The sequence below is a fragment of the Canis lupus genome, chromosome 6, assembly GCF_048164855.1.
Source record: "Canis lupus baileyi chromosome 6, mCanLup2.hap1, whole genome shotgun sequence".
Classification (NCBI taxonomy): domain Eukaryota; kingdom Metazoa; phylum Chordata; class Mammalia; order Carnivora; family Canidae; genus Canis; species Canis lupus.
Window position 1 is genome coordinate 55082635 of NC_132843.1, and position 20781 is coordinate 55103415.

Consider the following 20781-nt stretch of genomic DNA (forward strand, 5'->3'; position numbering starts at 1 on the left):
TGATTGGAACAAAGTACCATTCCTGTACTTTGTAAAGATTTAAATTTATGACTACCAGTTATCATTTTAAACTAAGATTTCTTACTGCTTTCTCTTACCATAAAACATATATCTACAGGACTAGCTCCAGGTGACAGTGCTTGGCTTCTTCTCAATTTTCTAGATAGGGTGTTAGCTTTCCTCCCTTTGAGCCCTTCCTACTTTTCACATCTATGATTTTCGCTGAAAGTGATGAAAACCATACTATGGATCTCTTAGGAAAGGAAACCAAGACAGAAGTAACTGATGAGGCTTAATTAAGTAGCCCTTGCCAGATACTAATATTTTAATAGGACAAAAACCTGATAACAGGTGAATTAACTTCTAGTAGAATTTTAGAGATTAGATTGGAGATGGAAATTAACTTCTGTTAAAATTACATTACAGAAGGAAACCACCTGTTCTTAGCACCAGCTTTTCATGGAGTTAGGTATTTTGTGGTACTCATGTATCATAATCAGATTTACTCGGATCTTTGGCTATTTATTCAGATGTATCTTTGGCTATTTATTCAGATATTAAGGGTTTCACTTTATTCATCATTCAAAAACCCTCTTTAGAAAGAAAGATAGAATTCCTGGGTATGCAGATTGCTTTACCTACAACACTGAGAGTTTTATGACATTGACTTAATCTGCCCATGTCCATACCCACCCAATTCACAAAAGAGTCTGTTTAATGTATTATCCATTAAACATCATTAAAAATTATCAAAGAAATCTGATTCTATGCAGTATCAACTTGGGATTTAACTATATTATCAACAGATAATATATGTTCCTAGTTGAAAATAAAATTTTTCTGCTCTCCTTTGGATAATAATCTTCCCGTTTTGTTTATACATATAAAAATTGCCTGTTCTTCATGCTTTTTTTTTTGTTTTGTTTTAAACTGTAGAAACTTTTTAAAGAAAAACAAGCTTTTCTGTAAAATACTAATTTTGGTTGTCACATTTTTCTCTCTCTGCCCCAACATAGGCTATATGTTGAATTTTACTTGAATTTTGTAATATGCTGAAATTAGTGTTTTGGCAAAAGGTTTGGGAAGCTTTACCAAAAAAGTATAATTAAGTTTTAAATTCCTTCCGAACATAAAAATTCAGATTTATGTTTTATACTTTTTGGCTGAAATTTGTGTCCTAGATTGGACTTACATAGTAAGATGAAGAAAAAGGTAATTAGTCCAAAAAGATGCAAAAAGACCATTATAAATGGTTTTTTGACTATCTGATATTAAGCTATATAAGAATTTTTAGGTGTATTAGTATTTTTTTCTGATTGAATTTTGTTTTAGATGCCATTCTAAATATGGTGAATATTGCCGCTAATATTCTGGGAGCAAAAACTGAAGACCTGACAGAAGGTACCTAATCATTTTATGGGTCTTTTAAATATCTGATACTCCAGGGGTCATTCTAGTTAGGAAAATTAATTAATAAGCCAAACAATTTGATTTTTCATTTAGAAATATAGAAATGATACAAAAGGACTTACCAATCTTCTGTTACCCATTGTTTATTTGAATTTCATAAGTTCTCTCTTATAATAGGATCCTGTCTATATAAAATTCATGAAGTTGTTTTTTGACTCTTCCTGTTGTAGAAGTAATAATTCTATCCCTTATCTCTTTGATGCTCTAAGGATACTATATGCATGATTTTATTTATCAAATAATTACTCAATTTAGAAAGTGATTTTTTTTCCCCTACAGAATGCCAAATAAAAGTATTAATAGCAAGGAGAAACCATCTTGCCTTTTTCATTCTTAGAAAATACTTAGTTTCCAGTGCAAACTTAAAATGACCCATACATTTCTTCTCATTCTCTTTAGTTACTCCTTTAGATGTCTAGAAGGCATGCTAATCATGTAAGATTACACAGAATTTATAGTCATTTGACTTGCTTTATCTGAGAAGTTGAGAAAGAATATGCATTATTTGTAGTTCTGACTTTGTATGATCATTTCTTGCTAAAAGAACTTTGTTGGAAGAAAATAAAGTCTTCAGTAGCAAACCTATTTTACTTTTTCTCCCCCAGAAACTAAAGTTCTTTATTTGTTATAGTGAAATATCTTCATGGTATAGCTTTTTAAAATTAAACTCAACATGGGTATCTTTCTTAAAATAGGAAATAAAAGTATATCTGAGAATGCCACTGCCACAGCTGCACCTAAAATGCCTGACTTAGCTCCTGTTTCAACTCCTGTTCCATCACCTGAGTAAGTTATATTGTGATATTAGAGTTCTGTTAAAATGGAGAGCTAAGTGTACTAGTACATAGAAAGGTACTTGAGATTTGTGTGTGAAATGATTATAGAAAGCTCTGAATCATAAGGCAGGCATTCCACAGCCACTTAAAATATCTCCGAATTGCTTTTTGGCACCAGGAATGCACTTCACTCCAGACCAGATATCTGTTGTTTTGATATTATATATTACCTTTATTATTCACAACACTGAATCTTTTTCTTATTGCAAATAATTGGCCTAATTCTGCAGGAATAGGTTTGAAGACAAATTTTAAAAGCTTGCTTTCATTAAGTTCAAATTTAAAAGCATTGATTGAATACCTGTGCTGTGCCTCAAAAGCTATAAAGGGTGCCTGAAATACCTAGAGCAGTGATTCTTAAATTATGTGTTTATCTCTCAGCAAACTCTTACTCTGTTCAGTTTCTTAAACTGAATTAGATTGAGGTCTTTTCCCAGTTTGCAGTGGGCAACTATGGGCAGAAATGCCTGTCATATAGCTAACGTAAAACACCCTCATTTTTTTTAGTCTTCCTACCAGAGATGATTAAGGTTTTTTGACACCTCTACCCCTTATTTATAACAGATAAGCACATAGACTGGATAATTGGGTATAGTTACTGTAAGTTTATGTGTATTTCATTATACTCTAAAATTTTGAAAGCCCTTTCTCTCAGAAGAAATCTGCTTAACAGGATAAGATAATTGAATAGGATACATGTAATGAAAGGTGCAGTGGGTATGGTTTAAGCTGCAATTAATTTAAGCTGTAATTCCTAAATAACATACTAATTCAAAATTGAGATTTTTGTGCTTTGAAGGGCACAATGACATATTTGTATTCTGTGTTAATTCAGAAAATGACTAAAGATACTTATTTATTGAATGACTACAGCATTATATGTCATTGATTCCTAGAAGGTACTAAGAAATCTATTTAGGAAAGGGTGGTATTTCTAATTATGTGGAGCTGTGATTGCTAGTCCCATTTTTGTAACTATGCTTCTTCAGTTAATAACACATACTATGTCTTCTTTTTCAAAACTGAAGGAAACTGACTTCACTTTATATATGTACCGACATACACATATATACACTTATTCCCCCCCATGTATACATAAGAATATTTGTTGAAAGATACTACATCAGTCTAATGTAGTGGTTTTTACCTTTCTCTATTAGTTTTAGTTTATTTATTTACTTATAATTTTAAAAAAAGATTTTATTTATTCATGAGAGACACAGAGAGAGAGGCAGAGACATAGGCAAAGGGAGAAGCAGGCTCTCCCCATGAGGAGCCCGATGCCCGACTTTATTCCAGGATCCCGGGATCATGCCCTGAGCTGAAGGCAGACACTCAACTACTGAGCCACCTAGGTGTCCCTCTATTAGTTTGATTTTAATAGACTTTTTAATCTAATTGCTTACTTTTTAATTTATGTTTCTTATTTATTTTAAATTCTTTTTGATGACTTTATGGCAGTCCTTTGAAGAAGAAAACTGAAATTGAAGAATACATGATAGGGTGTCATTGTTAAAGTTACTTTGAAGAGATGACTTACTTTCTTTTCTCAGGTTTGAGTTTTTTAAAGTACAGCTTTGATGAGGTATATATAGATGGTATACAACTTAATTTGTACCAAATTAACTCAATTTAGTTTTTCTCCCTCCCTTTCAGACACTGCTCCTTTTTACTGTCATAATTTATATTGTAAATAGTAAGCAATAAAGATGTAAGAAATGTTATTAGTCTATGTTTTAGTTTTGCCCATTTACTTACTGTCAACAAGATGAAAGTCTAGCTTTTAGATACTATTTTATTACTACCTTTGCTATTATGATATTAGTCTTTATTCAAAGACATTTCTTGGCATTCTTAGTAATTTTTCAGAGTAGGAAAATTATATATGGAGATGTTTCTTTTTGGTATTCAAATTATTTTTTCAGATTGTATGTTTTATGCTGTAAGAGCTGCATCTGGAAATTTATTATATTTATCTTAGAATGAACCACAGATGTTATAATTTATAGCACTGTTCTTACCAGCTCCATCCCCCCACACTTTGCTGCCTTACATACATACTCTAGATCCTAGAGATGGGATTAAGTTACAGATGAGGGCACTTTATTATTAGCCAGGACAACTCTAATGAAAAGTTGTTAAATATTTGTCTTAAATAATAGAAAATTAGGCCAGATGATTTTAAAATTATTTTGGGGAGGGAGGGATGGCAGAAAATTGTGTGTGTGTATGTGTGTGTGTGTGTAATGCTACCCTGGAATTCCTCACATCATCCACAGAAAAAAATTTTTTTTGAAAACCCTAGCTATCTTTTGAAAGCATGATACTTAAATACAAAGTACATTCATAAGTATAAGAATCCACATATAAGCAATCCACAATAATCAAGTTTGATTTAGTAAATAGGGGGATTTGAGTCATCTGGCTGATCAGTTGATAGATGATCTTTCTATTACCATTTCTGAATAATACTTGCTTTTATAGTGAAAATGACTTGAAGGGAAGAATTCATCCAAAAAAACCATTTCAGTTTCTCCTATATTTCTAGTCTTCCTTTTATTCGATGTATGATACAGTGATTTTTTAGCATAATTTTAACTCTAGATTTCTAATTAAATTTGTGTGTATTTCTAGGTTTATAACCACTGAAGGACACATACACGATACAGAGCTCTCATCACCAGATACTCCAAAAGAGAGTCCCATTGTACAACTGGTTCAAGAGGAAGAAGAGGAGGCAAGTCCATCTACAGTGACCCTTCTGGGTAGTGGTGAACAGGAGGATGAATCATCACCCTGGTTTGAGTCAGAGACACAAATATTTTGCAGTGAATTGACCACAATTTGTTGTATTTCTAGTTTTTCAGAATACGTATATAAATGGTGTTCAGTTAGAGTTGCTCTTTATCGGCAACGTAGCAGAACTGCTGTGGGTAAAGGAAAAGATCGTCTTGTGTTGGCTCAACCACCATTACTGCTTCCTGCTGAATCAGTGGATGTTTTAGTATTGCAACCTCCGAGTGGAGATTTGGACAGTAAGAGAAAGGAAAAGGATGCTGAAACTATCGATCTAGGTGACTTAAGTAGTATGAACCAAGGTGATTTGATTAATCACAGTGCAGATGCAATTGAACTTGAACCAAGCCATCCTCAAACTCTTTCTCAGTCTCTTATCTTAGATGTTACTCCAGAAATCCATTCATTATCTAAAATAGAAGTGTCTGAGCCTATTAAATATGAAACAGGACCTACACCATCTCAAGTGATCCCTCAAGAGAGTTCTGTTGAAGTTGATAATGAGACAGAAAAAAAGTCTGAGAGTTTTACTTCTATAGAGAAGCCACCTGTGATCTACGAAACAAATAAACTTAATGAAGTAATGGATAATACTGTAAAAGAAGATATGAACTCCTTGCACATCATCACAAAGCTATCTGAAACAATAGTGCCACCTGTAAACACAGCTACTATGCCAGACAGTGAAGATGGGGAAGCCAAACTGAACATAGCTGACACACCAAAGCAAATTTTGACTCCTATTATGGATTCTTCTTCATTACCTGAAGTAAGAGAGGAAGAACAGTCTCCAGAAGATGCCCTATTAAGAGGGCTACAGAGGACAGCTACAGACTTTTATGCTGAATTACAAAATTCTACAGATCTAGGATACAGTAATGGAAATCTTGTACATGGATCAAACCAAAAGGAGTCAGTATTTATGAGACTTAATAATCGTATAAAAGCCTTAGAAGTAAACATGTCTCTCAGTGGTCGCTATCTGGAGGAACTTAGTCAAAGGTGAGCTTTATAATCAATTAGCACAGTCCACTTTGCATAGTGAGGTAAGTAGCAGAGTATGACTTGTGAGTAGAGGAGGAGAGGATTAGTTATCTCATGATAGTAGTAGTGCCATTTTTATTTTATTTTGTTTTGTTTTGTTTTATGTTATTTTATTTATTTTATTTTATTATTTTATTTTATTTTATTATTTTATTTAGATTTTATTTATTTATTCATGAGAGATACAGAGAAAGGCAAAGGGAGAAGCAGGCTCCCCATGGAGAGCCTGATTTAGGACTTGATCCCAGGACCCTGGGATGATCACGACCTAAACCAAAGGCAAAAAAAATAAAAAATAAACAAACCAAAGGCAGATGTCTAACCACTGAACCACGTAGGTGCCCCTAGTTAGTGCCATTTTAGCTGGAGAGCAAGTTACTTGGATATCAATCAATGAATTGATTTTCTTTTTTAAAAGTACTAAGTGATGTAATATCTTTATAAAATAGGGTGACAACAACTTGAATTATCTTTAATCAGTTTCTCCTTTCTTCTGTTGTTTAACTTTAGCCACTTTTACTATTGGGTTCCCAGAGTAATCATGTGAAAATTATAGCATTATAACATGTATATCTGTACCGAATATGCAATACCTATAAAAACTGTAGATGTCAAAGATCTTAGTGGAACTAGACCAGATATCAATTAAGAGTTTAAATAAGTGAATACTAGAATAAACTGAACTGGATGATTAGGGAACATTTACAGTCTTTCAAACAAATCTTGGAATCCTAGTTCTGATTGTGATAATTTATGCTCTTGTGGTCATAAGTGCCAGTGTGCTTATGCAGCGATTAGGACCCCAGGCACAGTTCTCCATTTTTTTTATACCTGTTTATTCTTTATCCCCTAAATGTCCAGTGTCCTTAGGGCTTCTCTTTCAACATTTTGTAACCACTTGGGCATTAAGTGTCCAGAATTTCTGAAGCACCACCTTTCCCTACTCCTTTTTTTTTTTTTTCCCTACTCCTTTTAAATCAAAATGCTACTAATGAGATGTCACTAAGGTCATCATTATATTCTAATGGGTTTCCCCCTAATCCATACAGACAGTTTATTGGCAAATTGTATGTGCATGCATGCCCACTTAGGTACCTCCTACTTGGGGTGCCTAATGAGTCTGCTCATCGGGGAGTCTGCTTCTCTCTCCAGCTCTACCCTTACCCCGCTCGTGCTTTCTGTCTCTTCTCAAATAAATAAAATCTTAAAAAAAAAAAACAAACCCAAAACCCTCCTACCTGCTTCTCCTTACCCCAACTGTCTCCCTAAGGGAACAACAGAAATCATTAATAACTTTTTTATTTTTAATTGAGATATAATTGACATTAATTTCAGGTATGCAACATAATGATTTGGTATTTGTATATATTGTGAAATGATCACCACAATAAGTCTAGTTAACATTCATTACTATACAGTTGCAAGATTTTTTTCCTTGTGACAAGAACTTTCAAGATCTATTCTCCTAGCAACTTTCAAATAGAGTATTGTTAACTATAGTTACCATGCTGGACATTACATCCCCATTACTTACTCATTTCATAACTGGAAATTTGTACCTTTTGATCCTCTTTGCCCATTTCTCCCATCTCCCATCCTCTACCTCTGGCAACCACCAATTTGTTCTCTGTATCTATGAGTTCGAGGGTATTATTGTCATCATCATTATTATTATATTCCATGTATAAGTGAGATCATATGGTATTTTTCTTTTCTGTCTCATTTATTTAACTTAGTGTAATGCCCTCAAGTTCCATCCATCCATGTTGTTGCCAACAGCAAGATTTCCTTCTTTTTGATGGCTGAATCATATTCCAGTGTGCGTGTGTGTGTGTGTGTGTGTGTGTGTGTGTGTGTGTGTGTATTGGGGGGAGAGGGTGAGAGAGAGAGAGACCACATTTACTTTATCCATTTATCCTTTGATAAACATTTAGGTTGTTTCCATGTCTTGGCTATTGTACATAAGGCTGCAGTGAACATGGGAGTACATAAATTTTTTCAACTTAGGGTTTTTCATTTTCTTCAGATAAGTACTCAGAAGTGAAGTTGCTGGTTCATAGAATAGTTCTATTTTTTATTTTTGAGGAACTTCCCTATTGTTTTACAGAGTGGCTGCATCAATTTGCATTTCTACCCAAAAGGGTTCCCTTTCTCTACATCCTTGCCAAAACATGTTATTTCTTACCTTTTTTTTTTTTTATTATTTCTTACCTTTTTGATAATAGCTATTCCAACAGGTGATCTCTCATTATGATTTTGATTTGCATTTCCATGATGATTAGTGATGTTGAGCATCTTTTCATGTACCTGTTGGCCGTCTGTATGACTTCTATGGAAAAAGCCTGTTCAGCTCTTCTGCCAGTGTTTTAATTGGGTTTAATTTTTTATTATTGGATGGTATACATTCTTTATGTATTTTGGATATTAACTCCAATCAGATATATGAGTTGCCTTTTGCTGTACCACAGCTTTTTAGTTTGGTATGTACTCCACTTGTTTATCTTTGCTTTTATTGTCAAATCCAAAAAGCCGTCACCAAGATCAGTGTCCAAGAGCTTACTACCTGTGTTGTCTTCTGAGTTTTATGATTTCACGCCTTACATTCAGGTCTTTAATCGATGAGTTACTTTTTGTGTATGGTTGAAGATAGTGGTCCACTTTCATTCTTTGCATATGGCTGTCCAGTTTTCTGAAAACCATTTATTGAAGAGACTGTTCTTTCCCGTTTCATATTCTTGGTTCCTTTGTCATAAATTAATTGATATATATGTGACTAATCTTATATAGTAGCGAGATGTGTAGAATTAGTGTTAAGGTAGTAAATACTTCAAGGGACTTCTTTATTTTACCTTTGTAAGTGTTTCAGGCCTCAATAAGTCATTTTCAAAAAAGTAGATTTATTTCACAGGTTGAAATCAGAAGTTGTTTACAGTAATAAGTTAATAAGAAATTAAAGCTAATTTAAATCCTTTCTTACTCCACAGGTACCGAAAACAAATGGAAGAAATGCAAAAGGCTTTCAATAAAACAATAGTAAAGCTTCAGAATACTTCAAGAATAGCAGAGGAGCAGGTTGGTCATCTTCACCCCTTATTTACATTTTATATAGATTTCTTTAGAATTCTATAGGTTCTTGCTGGTAAGAAAGATAAGTAATATTGATTCATTATTTTTCCCCAATAGGTTAAGATAAGTCTTATAAGATGTCATGTTTGGGAAATTACCTAGCTATCAGCATCTGTATCTCCTCTAGAGATAATTTTCTTGAGCATTATTCCTATCACGTTTCCAAGTTTGTGTGTGTATGTGTGGTAGAAGTGCATTGGCCTTTTTTTTTACGTAACTTTGTTAAACTCAAATCTTTTGATTGCGAATAAGAATAGTTCTGTTTCTTTTTAATCCTTATACCTTTTTATTTCTTCTTTTTTTACCCTCTGTCTCTTGCCTGTCATGCAATAAGACTGCTGATATTGGCCATTACCCTGTCTTGTTGATTTTAAGGAAACAATTTCAGTATTGAACAGCTTCAGTGTTGTAATATCCAGATGCTTATTAAAAGTTTTTATGAAAAAATAAATAAAATAAAATAAAAGTTTTTATGGTGTGTTACTAAAATGAGAAATTTTATACTTTTCTAAAAGCTTATCTGGGACTAGGGGATAATGAGATGAAGTGAGGAGGCCTGAGGTTTCAGAGTTTAGTTGCATCTTACTGCCATTTCCACACACAATCTATTTGTGGTTCCATACAAATTTCCTCCTTTAGTGTTTTTTTTTTTTAATTGAAGTTTGAGAGTTATTTATGTATTCTGAATACAAGTCCTGTATTAGAGATATGCTTTACAAATATTTTCTCCCAGTTCATTATTTGTTTTGTCATTCTCTTAAAAGTATCTCATGAAGAGAAGTTTTTAATTTGTTAAAGCCTACTTACCCATTTTTTCTTTGCTCTATAAAGTCTTTCTGTAACCTGGGGTCACAAAGATTTTTTTCCTCCGTTTTGTTCTAAAAGTTTTATAGTTTTCATTTTACATTGGGTTTATAATCTATTTTAATTTTTACATATTGCAAAGTATGGCCCAAAGTTCTTTTTGTTGAGGAGGGGGATAGAGAAACATATGAATGAATATCTCTTTATTCGAGTATATTTGTTGAAAAGACTATCCCTTCCTCACTGAATTTCCTTTGTACTTTTGATAAAAAATTAATTCACCATACATACATGGGTCTGTTTCAAGGCTGCTCTTTTGTTCTATTCATCTATTTTTATACTTTTACCAAATTGTTGTGATTACTATAGCTTTAAAGGAACTCTTGAAGTCACATAGTGTGAATCTTCCAACTTTGTTCATCTCTTCCAGAATTGTTTTGACTAATACAGATTTTAGAATCAGTTTGCCAATTTCTACAAAACAAACAAACAACAACAACATGTTTGCATCTTGGTTAGGATTTTGCTGAATTTTAGATCAGTTTGGAGAACTGACGTCTTAACAGTATTGTCTTCTGACCCATGAACACAGTAAATTAGTTCTTCATTAATTTTAATGGTTAAAATTATTTCCTCTTTATATTTTCTCATCTCAAAAACTTATTTAAATACTTTAATATAATTTATGTATTATTAACAGTATTAGAAGTAAATCTTGATTAGAAGTGTTAACCAAATTATTAAATTTCATAGTTTTTTCTTTAAATGTTTATAACTGTCTGGAACGTATTTGTCAAATGTGAGTCACAAGATAAAATGAGTCAGATTCAGCATTTTAAAAAGATGAAGTAAGATAGAAAAGTACCACAGTGTATCACAGTAGGGAAATAGGTGAAACTTTTTGTTAGTTTTATACATCCACATCCTCCCTACTCTTGCACATACACACATTTGAGATTTAAGATTGATTGATTTTTATTTTTTTTTATTTTTTTTTTAACAGTGTTTTTTTTGTTTAAGATTTTATTTATTTATTCATGATAGTCACAGAGAGAGAGAGAGAGAGAGGCAGAGACACAGGCAGAGGGAGAAGCGGGCTCCATGCACCGGGAGCCCGACGTGGGATTCGATCCCGAGTCTCCAGGATCGCGCCCTGGGCCAAAGGCAGGCGCCAAACCGCTGCGCCACCCAGGGATCCCTGATTTTTATTTTTATTTTATTTTTTTAAAGATTTTATTTATTTATTCAAGAGAGAGGCAGAGACACAGGCAGAGGGAGAAGCAGGCTCTATGCAGCAAGCCCAATGTGGGACTCGATCCCGCATCTCCAGGATCATGCCATGGCAGCCCATGTAAGCCAACCAAAATCTAAGCCTAAAAATGCCTCAAGGTTACAAAATCAAAACCGAAGGACAACCAGTCACTGAAGGCAGCACTAAACCGCTGAGCCACCCAGGCTGCCCTAAGACTTATTTAAATCTAAATTTGAAAAAGTTAGGTCTAGAATGATAAATGGTTATATAGTTAAATAGAGTGTTAGATTTTCTTTACATTCTGTCCTCTTTTACTCCTTCCCAAATTCAGTAGTAAGTTGAAAATTTCAATACAGTGTCCCTAATACAGATTCCTGACCATGAGCATGATGCATAATTCCCTAAAATATGCAGGTAGATATTTTACATAAAGACACATTTGTCAGTTATAAAAGTTTTAAAAATCTAGATGGATGTTTTTGATTAATTTATTTTTATTGGTGATATTCTAGCATTGACTAGATGATCAGTTGTAGGTTTTTGACTATATGACATTCTAAGTTCCATTCTAATGTGTGTGATAGAATAGAATTTGTAAAAGCTTCTTAGTATGAGTGTGCTTTATACCCCAAAACATTTTTCAGAACTTTTTCAGCATCTTTTTGTGCTGACTGCTTTGGTTTGAGAACATATTTGACAAAGTGATTGTGTTGCATATAGCTGACTATATGCTCGTTCCTGCATATGGAGCCCATATTAACTTGAAGTAATTTATTAACTTCCACTAGACAGTAATCCAAATGTGGCAATAAATGGCAAAATGTTTTTTGTAGGAGTCAGGGAAGGGAGGATTCAACAGTCTCATTTTTTGTTTTTTTGTGTTTTTTTAATTTCTGGTCACATTTTACAGTACTTGTTCATTAAAAGCTTTCTATTATGTATTTTTTTTCTTGAGAAACTTAGTAATTTTACTGGAACTTGCAGTATATTTAACGTATAGATGAAACTTTCACACACACAAAAATAATACTTACTTCTTTCTTTATCATAGGATCAGCGGCAAACAGAAGCCATTCAGTTACTACAGGCACAATTGACCAACATGACACAGCTTGTTTCAAACTTATCAACAACAGTGGCAGAATTAAAACGCGAGGTATTGTTATTGCTGGTATTGTAAGACACATTGCATATATAGAGGTTGTCATAAAGACTGATTTATTAACATGGTATCTAAGAACTTAAACCAAACAAAATAGTCATTTATAAAGAACTTGCTCAGAACACTGGAATGTGGCACTATAATATTTTGGAAATAGATTAATTATGATAATTTTTTGGAAAACAAGGCATTCATAGTTTAGGTCTTACCTAAAATATGGTTATAAAGCAATACTATTAGGCCTTTTGCAAACCACTGGTACTTCCATTTTCAGTTCACAAAGGCTTACTGAGTTGCTTAACAAAGCAAACATTGCATTGATTTAACAAGTATTGAGCATCCAGTGTATGTGAGGTGTAAGCTGTACATTCCTTATGGCATATAGCAGTGAGTAGTCCCTGGCCACAGAACTCTTCTGGGGGAGAGGACAGTAAGACAGAAAATGAAATATGTGTGTATGAAGTGATTATGGTAAGGGTTGCTTAGATAGAGTGATTTGGGAAGGCTTATCTGAGGCAGTGACATTAGAACTTGAGTGCACAAGAAGAGTTTGCATGCCACAGGAGGCTTAGGTTCAGAACAAACCTGTTACTAGCAGCACTAGGGCAAAGGACCCATGATTAGAAACTGTGTGGTATATCTGAGGGCAGAAAGAAGGCTGGTGGCTGAAATAGAATGAGGAGAAAGAGAGTAAGAAGTACATTCAGGATATGCCAGGGACCCTGTCATAAAGGCCTTTGTAGGCAATTTAGAGTTGATTTTTACTCTTAGGGAAAGAATTAAGAAGTGACATGGGTCATCTCATTGACAGCACTTTGAGAAACTCCCTGTTTGTTGCTCTTTGGAGAATTGCCTCTTGGGGAATAGCAAGAACAGAAGTGGGAAGGAGACTAATTAGGATGCAGTTGCAGTGACCTGGGTGAGGTGATGTTGGTTTGGACTTATATTTTTAGAAGTGGAAAACAGTGTGAAGTTGTTGAATTCAGGGAATGTTGAAGAGAAAGACAAGCCTTGATGAAAGATCGGATGTGTGGGATGAGGAACTAAGGATGATCCTGTGTTTTTGGCTTAAATAACTGAGTAATTGCTGTTTCAGTATTACAAGATGGTAAAGACTAGGCAGGAGCAAGATTTTTTTTTCTCCCCAAGTAGGAATAATACAGATGGAAAAACACAGCAAATGTGGCAAAATGTTAACTATTGATGAACATAGGTGAAAAGGCATGAATATGTTCATTACTATTTTTAAAAGTTTTCCATAGATTTAAAAATGTTCAAAGTATTGGAGGGGAAGAGAAGAAAAATTATCTCAGTAGGACATTTTCTAAGTGCATGCCCTTCATTTTATGGTTTTGAAACATATTAAAAAATGCTTAAAATTATTTGTCCTTTGATTTTTATATCCCATTATATTTTTTATAGTATAATTTTTAAATTATAATGACAGGATAAAATAATAATATATTTAACATTACTATAAAATAAAATATAATAATTATTAAATCCTTTTCTCCTCTCAGGTTTCAGATCGACAAAGCTATCTTGTCATATCTTTGGTTCTCTGTGTTGTCTTGGGACTGATGCTTTGTATGCAGCGCTGTCGAAACAATTCTCAATTTGATGGAGATTATATTTCAAAACTTCCTAAAAGTAATCAATATCCAAGCCCAAAAAGGTAGTATATATCAACATTTTATTTCACTATTTTTACTATATTTTATATTTTGAGAAATTTGAATAAGCAAATAATGAGATACTTTCTTTTTCCCATATGATTATCTTAAAACTGCACTGTTAAAACATCATTGTAACTAGCAAGAGATAGTCCTGTATCTGGAAGGTTCTGTAGACTGGTATGAAAAATACGTTAATAGGAAGTACATAAACCCTTGAAATGTTTTAGTTATGAAAGGTGCTTAAATGTGGAATTCAAAGGGAGAAGATAGTAGGTATTTTAATATAGCATCTTTTAGACAATGATCCTCAATTTTTTACATGTAATAGCAATAACTGAAGTATTACATTAGAGATTAGTATTCTGTGGATGTTCAGTTCTCAATAGCTTCTATCAAGCCCCAAGTGCAAAGTAAATTATACTAGTTTACTAGTATATGAGTAGTTTACTAGTAGTTTACTAGTAAATGAGTAGTTTACTCATTGTGTTCATTTTCTTCATGTTTTAGGTGTTTCTCTTCCTATGATGATATGAATTTGAAAAGAAGAACTTCATTCCCACTCATCAGATCCAAGTCTTTACAGTTAACTGGCAAAGAAGGTAGATTTTGTGCAATATATATATATATATAAACACTTACTTCTGGCATAATTACAATGTCAATGTTGTGTTCGAAACCACCTGTAACAGAATAATGGGTAACCTTCATGTTTGTACTATGTCAGAGCCACTGTATCATTTTCACACTTACTGTCTTTGTTCCTAAAAGCCCAGAGGGTGGGGAAGGAAGGGGGGCTTAGTTTAATTAGCCATTGGTAGCTTTGTTTGCACATGCTCCTGTTTAGAAGTATTTCTTTTTAGAAAGGGATGTTTGAAAAAGTTCAACAGATTTGGAAAACCTGAATGTGCTCCCATAGCATCCTGTGCTTATCTGCCTCCTCTTCTTGTACAGGTAGGACCCCTTTTGTCTCTAGTTTAGGACTGTGAGGCACTTTCTGAAAAAAAAAAAAAAAAATCTAGTCTATCTCTTTTTTTATAGGCCAGGGTCTATAATAGCATTCTATTGTCTAACAGTCAATGAATACTTAAATGAATGAATGTGTACTGAGTGGCTATTTTTTTTTATATCTGTTCTTTTAAAATTAGCACTTATTAAGAGACTTATCTTTATACAGTATTAAAATAACCAAATTAATTATGTATTTCAATTAGAATGGCTTTCTTAATAATTATTGGCTGGCTTCCCTTTCTTAAAGACTTAGTAACAACAGCATGTTTCAATTGATTAACTCTTTCAAGTAATCATTGCTGAGCATTACTATTTCCACAAAGCTTCACAGACTTAACCCATTACATTACATGTGTGCTTACTTAGGACTAGTAAATCTCTTCTTCCCCCTTTTTCTTTTTTTCTTCTTTTGGCTGATTTTCTTTTACAACTGAAATTTTTAATTGAAGAATTACTTGTAAGAAAATGCAATTGTCATATGTAAACCTTGATGAATTTTCATAAACCAGTTGAACACACCTGTATGACCAACACCCAGATTAAGATGGAGAACATTATCCAGTACCCCAGAACTTCCTTGTGCTCTTTTAGACACTGTCCATCCCCTCCCAGGATAACCACTGTTTTGACTTCTGACTGTTTTTTTTTTTAATTTATTTTTTATTGGTGTTCAATTTACTAACATACAGAATAACCCCCAGTGCCCGTCACCCATTCACTCCCACCCCCCGCCCTCCTCCCCTTCTGCCACCCCTAGTTCGTTTCCCAGAGTTAGCAGTCTTTACGTTCTGTCTCCCTTTCTGATATTTCCCACACATTTCTTCTCCCTTCCCTTATGTTCCCTTTCACTATTATTTATATTCCCCAAATGAATGAGAACATATAATGTTTGTCCTTCTCCGACTGACTTACTTCACTCAGCATAATACCCTCCAGTTCCATCCACATTGAAGCAAATGGTGGGTATTTGTCATTTCTAATAGCTGAGTAATATTCCATTGTATACATAAACCACATCTTCTTTATCCATTCATCTTTCGTTGGACACCGAGGCTCCTTCCACAGTTTGGCTATCGTGGCCATTGCTGCTATAAACATCGGGGTGCAGGGACTTCTGACTGTTGACTGTGAGATTCACCATGTCACTGAATATAGTTGTTGTATCTTTATACAATATTCCATTATACAAATGCACTGCACATTATTTTGATCATTTTCAGTTTGAGGCTATTCCCTATCTTTTGGTACTGTGTTTGATCTCTAGCATTTCTTTGTTTATCCTTCTTTAGAACTTTTCTGCCTACATTATTCATCTATATTTGCATGTTGTCTACTTTTTTACATTAAAGTTCTTAACATACTAATCATAATTTTAAAAAATTCCTGGTCTGATAATTCCACCATTCTTGTCATCTAACTCTAGTTCTAATGTTTGTTTAGTCTCTTCAAAGTGTTCTTTGCTTTTTTAAAAAATGCCTTGTAATTTTTTATTGACAGATGGAACATGATGCACTAGGTAAAAGGAATTAAAATAAACAGATCTTTTCATAATATAGTGGTGAGGTGTGGTGGTAGAGGAAGCATTGTGGACTCCTGTGATTAGGTTTCAGTCTTTTGGCAGGCCTTTGTCCCTGGACTGTACACTTCACCAGTGTTTGTTGGGTTTCTCCTTTTGCTTAGGCCAGTTCGGCTCTGATAAAACACCAGCAGGTACAGCTCTTCTAAAATAGTTCCTAAAGTCAGGCCTTGTTAAGAACAGAATACTCTCTGGAACACCTGGGTGGCTCAGCGGTTAAGCACCTGCCTTCAGCTCAGGGCATGATCCTGGAGTCCTGGGATCAAGTCCCACATCAGGCTACTCTGGAATATTTCAAAATGGTGAGGACCTGGTAGAGCTCCTAAAAATACGACTCATAAAAGTGTGAGGGCTCCCCTTTGACTGGATGTCCTCCTTAGACTTTTTAACTTACAGATTTATCCACACTGAGCATCCAGCAATTTATCAATTAATAGTTCAGGTTTTTCTATATGAGCACTGGTTCCCACAGAGGTTTCTGCCCAGGTAATTTGTGATTCACTGTATTTGCCTATCTCTGAGTTTGGGGATAGTAGTTTGCCTTGTGAGCTCACTTCTCTGAAGGAGCTAAAAAAGAGTTGATTTTTTGGTTTGTTCAGCTTTTTTACTTATTGTTAGGACAGAGTGGCAGCTTCTGTGAACACGGGCACACTTTTTGAGACTACAGACAATTTTTGTTTCTTCCTTTCCAATCCTTATAGATCTTATTTCCTGTTTCCCTAACTGCAGTGGCTAGCATTTTAGCAGTGTTGAAGTAGCTGATAGGCACCTTTGTCTTGTTCCCATTCTTTTTTTTTTTTTTTTTCTTCTTGTTCCCATTCTTAAAGGGAAAACACCTAGTGTTAAGTATTATATTTCTCATAGGTGTTCTGTAGATAGCCATTATCAAAGGAAGTTCCTCTTCTCAGTTTGCTAATAATAGTTCCTCTCCCCATTAATGCTTTATTTTACCAAATACTTTTTAAGCTTCTTTTAAGATGACTATTTCTAATTTTCTTATTAAAATTAATTATACTAATTGATATTCTAGAGTTACATTTTTATTACATTGTTAAAAAAACACAAGTTGGTCATAATACATTATTTATATATGTGTATGTTTTGTGTACATATTGTTAATTTCACATAATTCTGTGTGATACTCTAGGGATTTTGCTATCTTACTGTTCATGAATAAGGTTAGCATGTAATTTTTTATTTCTCAGACTGTTGGGTTTTGATGTGTAAAGTATGTAAAATCAGATGGGCAGTGTTCTCTTATTTTCTGTTCTCAGGAAGAGTTTCAGATTATAATTATTTTTTGAATTATTAGTCATATAGGTCCAGTATTTTCTTTGTAAGAGGAGTTTTGGTTATAGGAACCTGATTTTTTTTTTGTCACTTTAAATTTAAAATTTCCATGAATTTTTCCATTTCATCTAAATGTTAAAATTTATTAGCAAAAAAGTACTTGCATATCTTTTGCCTATTAACTCTTTATTTTTCCTCCCTTTGAGAGCTACAAGTTTCTTCTCTTATTCTGTCATTAGAAGTTGTGCATTCATTTTGACATTTTCTTGTACTTTAGCATCTACAAATACTTGTCAAAGTCTGCAGTTATTCAATACTTTTACCTCTTTTTGAACAATACAAAGATCTTGTATCCTCTACTTCATTTATATGTTACTGTTTTGTGTATATAAATTCTTTATTTTTTTTGTTTAGTTTTAACTCAACAAGGTATACTATTTTTTACACTAATGTTCATTACATTTATTCACATATATACCAATTTCTTAATTCTTCAGTTCTGCTTTCTGAGACTCCGTTTGCCATTATTTCCCTTCATACTGAAACATTATCTTTTTTTCTTTATTCCTTTTTAAATTTGTTGGGCTCTTTGAATCTCTCAATTGGTATCTTTTATCAGTATTGGAAAATTCTTAACCATTATTTTTTCCCCAGAATATTCACTCTACCTCATTCTCTTTTAGAGTACCCATTTAATTCAATGTTAACTTCCTTTTCACTTTATGCCGCTAAACTTTTTTTTCTTTTTTTAAGATTTTATTTATTCATGAGAGACACAGAGAGAGAGGCAGAGACATAGGCAGAGGGAGAAGCAGGCTCTCTATGGGGAACCTTATGCAGGACTCGATCCCAGGACCCCAGGATCATGCCCTGAGCCAAAGGCATACACTCAACCACTGAGCCACCCAGGCATCCCCTGTTATTTTCATTCTTTCTGCTTTTCTGTGCATTATTTGGGTGATTTCCTCCAATCTGTTTTCCATGTCGTATATTCTTCAGCTATCTGTAGTCTATTACATTCTTCCATTGTGTTTTTAATGTCAGTTATTATATTTTCCATTTCTAGGACTTCTTTTAGTATTTGTTTAAACATCTAGATCCCCCCCTTTTTTTGTTTTATGTTTCCTGCAGATATTTTCAAGCTTGTTTTTTATTTAAAAATAGTAAGTATAGCTGTCTTTTTAGTCTTATGTTTGATAATTGTAATATCTTAAGACTTTGTGAATCTGTTCATTAATTGGGTCTACTGGCTCTTGCTCAAGATGCTTTGTGTCTTTCTGTGCTTTTACCTTTGTGTGTTGGTCCTTCTCTTTGAAAAATTTGTAGGGATAATTTGAGAGCTAGAAGGTAGGTCCTTATTGGTTATCCTTATTGGAGAGAATTGGTTTATATTTACTTTATGTTTGTAGTGTAAGGTTAGTTGGACCACCAGATGATGGGAATTTGGACGGTAAGTCCTTGCATTGCATGGGTTAATTCTTTCTCTGAGGGCAGTTCTGTAGAGTTCTAGCTTACTGTGGGGAGAGGGTGTCTTATTAGACTACTACTCTGGATGGGTCTGAAGATTTGATTTCTAGCTTATTCTCTTGATCATCAGAGCTAAACTTCACATACTCATGCACTAGCAAATGCCATCAGGACAAAAATGACTTTTGTGTTCCACTTCACTGTTTGGCTTCCTACTTTTCCTTCAAATTTGGCCTAGTTAATCTTGGCTGCTCTACAGTGCTTTTAGTGATTTTTTTAAAGTTCCATATTTAGTTGCTTTCAATAGAGAGGGTGATCTGAGTAACAGTTAACCATTCCTAGAAGTAGGTGTTATTTTTTAAAAAAGCAATTAGAGTGAGATTAGTAACCTGATAGAAATGGCTATCTGGAGGAATGTTTGGATTTTTTTTTTGGATATTTTTATATATTTGATGACTTTCTCAGCAGATTTCTAGGATATAATGTAAACAAAAACATAATTAGTTAAATCGCATTATTAGTAAATTTGCAGTATATGAAGTTTCTTTTTTTTTTAAGATTTTATTTATTTATTCATGGGAGACACAGAGAGAGAGAGGGAGAGGGAGAGGGGCAGAGACACAGGCAGAGGGAGAAGCAGGCTCCATGCAGGGAGCCTGATGGTGGGACTCGATCCTAGGTCTCCAGGATCAGGCCCTGGGCTGAAGGCGGCGCTAAACCACTGAGCCACCCGGGCTGCCCAGTATATGAAGTTTTATAGTGAATTTTGCTACTTATAAACTTCTGGCTCTGTCAGACCACATACTGTTTACTTTTAATGGGTTCAGTAGGACTGAGATCTCATTTATCTGGTAGTCAAATATCTTGTCAAGAAGTATAGCTTGTCAGTGTGAAAGTGGTATACAGCTGTCTTTAATGTGCTTAAAGTAATGAAATCTTAGGAACCTTAAAATGAATATTTTTAATTTACTCACCTTGCCAGAAGTGTTTATTCAGTATTACTTTGTCATTTATATTGCACGTTCAAGCTGTTTTTAGATTTTGGCATTCATAGTTTTAGTCATAGTAAAATACAGTAAGAAAAAACTTCTTAAATTTCTTTTTTTGTGTGTATGTTCCTTTAACTGGCTTTCATACCTGGTCACAGCTGCTTGTTGCCATAATTAACCCACATTTGTGATACAGTGTAGGTTAGTCTTTTAGGGAAATACTCAGATGATCTCTAGGCTTGTTACTAGTTTACCTAGTGGTGTTATCCTTCTCATCAGGTAAGA

At 34.0% G+C, this 20781-nt stretch overlaps 1 protein-coding gene across 6 annotated transcripts in view; it reads left to right on the forward strand.

The window, feature by feature from the left end:
• Window positions 1-20781, forward strand: part of SUCO (SUN domain containing ossification factor) — an 89461-nt gene that overhangs the window by 65257 nt on the left and 3423 nt on the right. For 4 of the 6 annotated variants that reach the window (XM_072830639.1, XM_072830640.1, XM_072830641.1 and 1 more), the window contains 7 exons: window positions 1333-1401; window positions 2166-2256; window positions 4941-6104; window positions 9131-9218; window positions 12380-12484; window positions 14011-14165; window positions 14674-14765. In XM_072830639.1, the coding sequence (XP_072686740.1) occupies window positions 1333-1401; window positions 2166-2256; window positions 4941-6104; window positions 9131-9218; window positions 12380-12484; window positions 14011-14165; window positions 14674-14765 (1764 nt within the window). Of the gene's footprint in view, window positions 1-1332; window positions 1402-2165; window positions 2257-4940; window positions 6105-9130; window positions 9219-12379; window positions 12485-14010; window positions 14166-14673; window positions 14766-15026; window positions 15118-20781 lie in introns of all 6 variants that reach the window. The other 2 variants (XR_012033026.1, XR_012033027.1) reach the window with 1 other exon arrangement.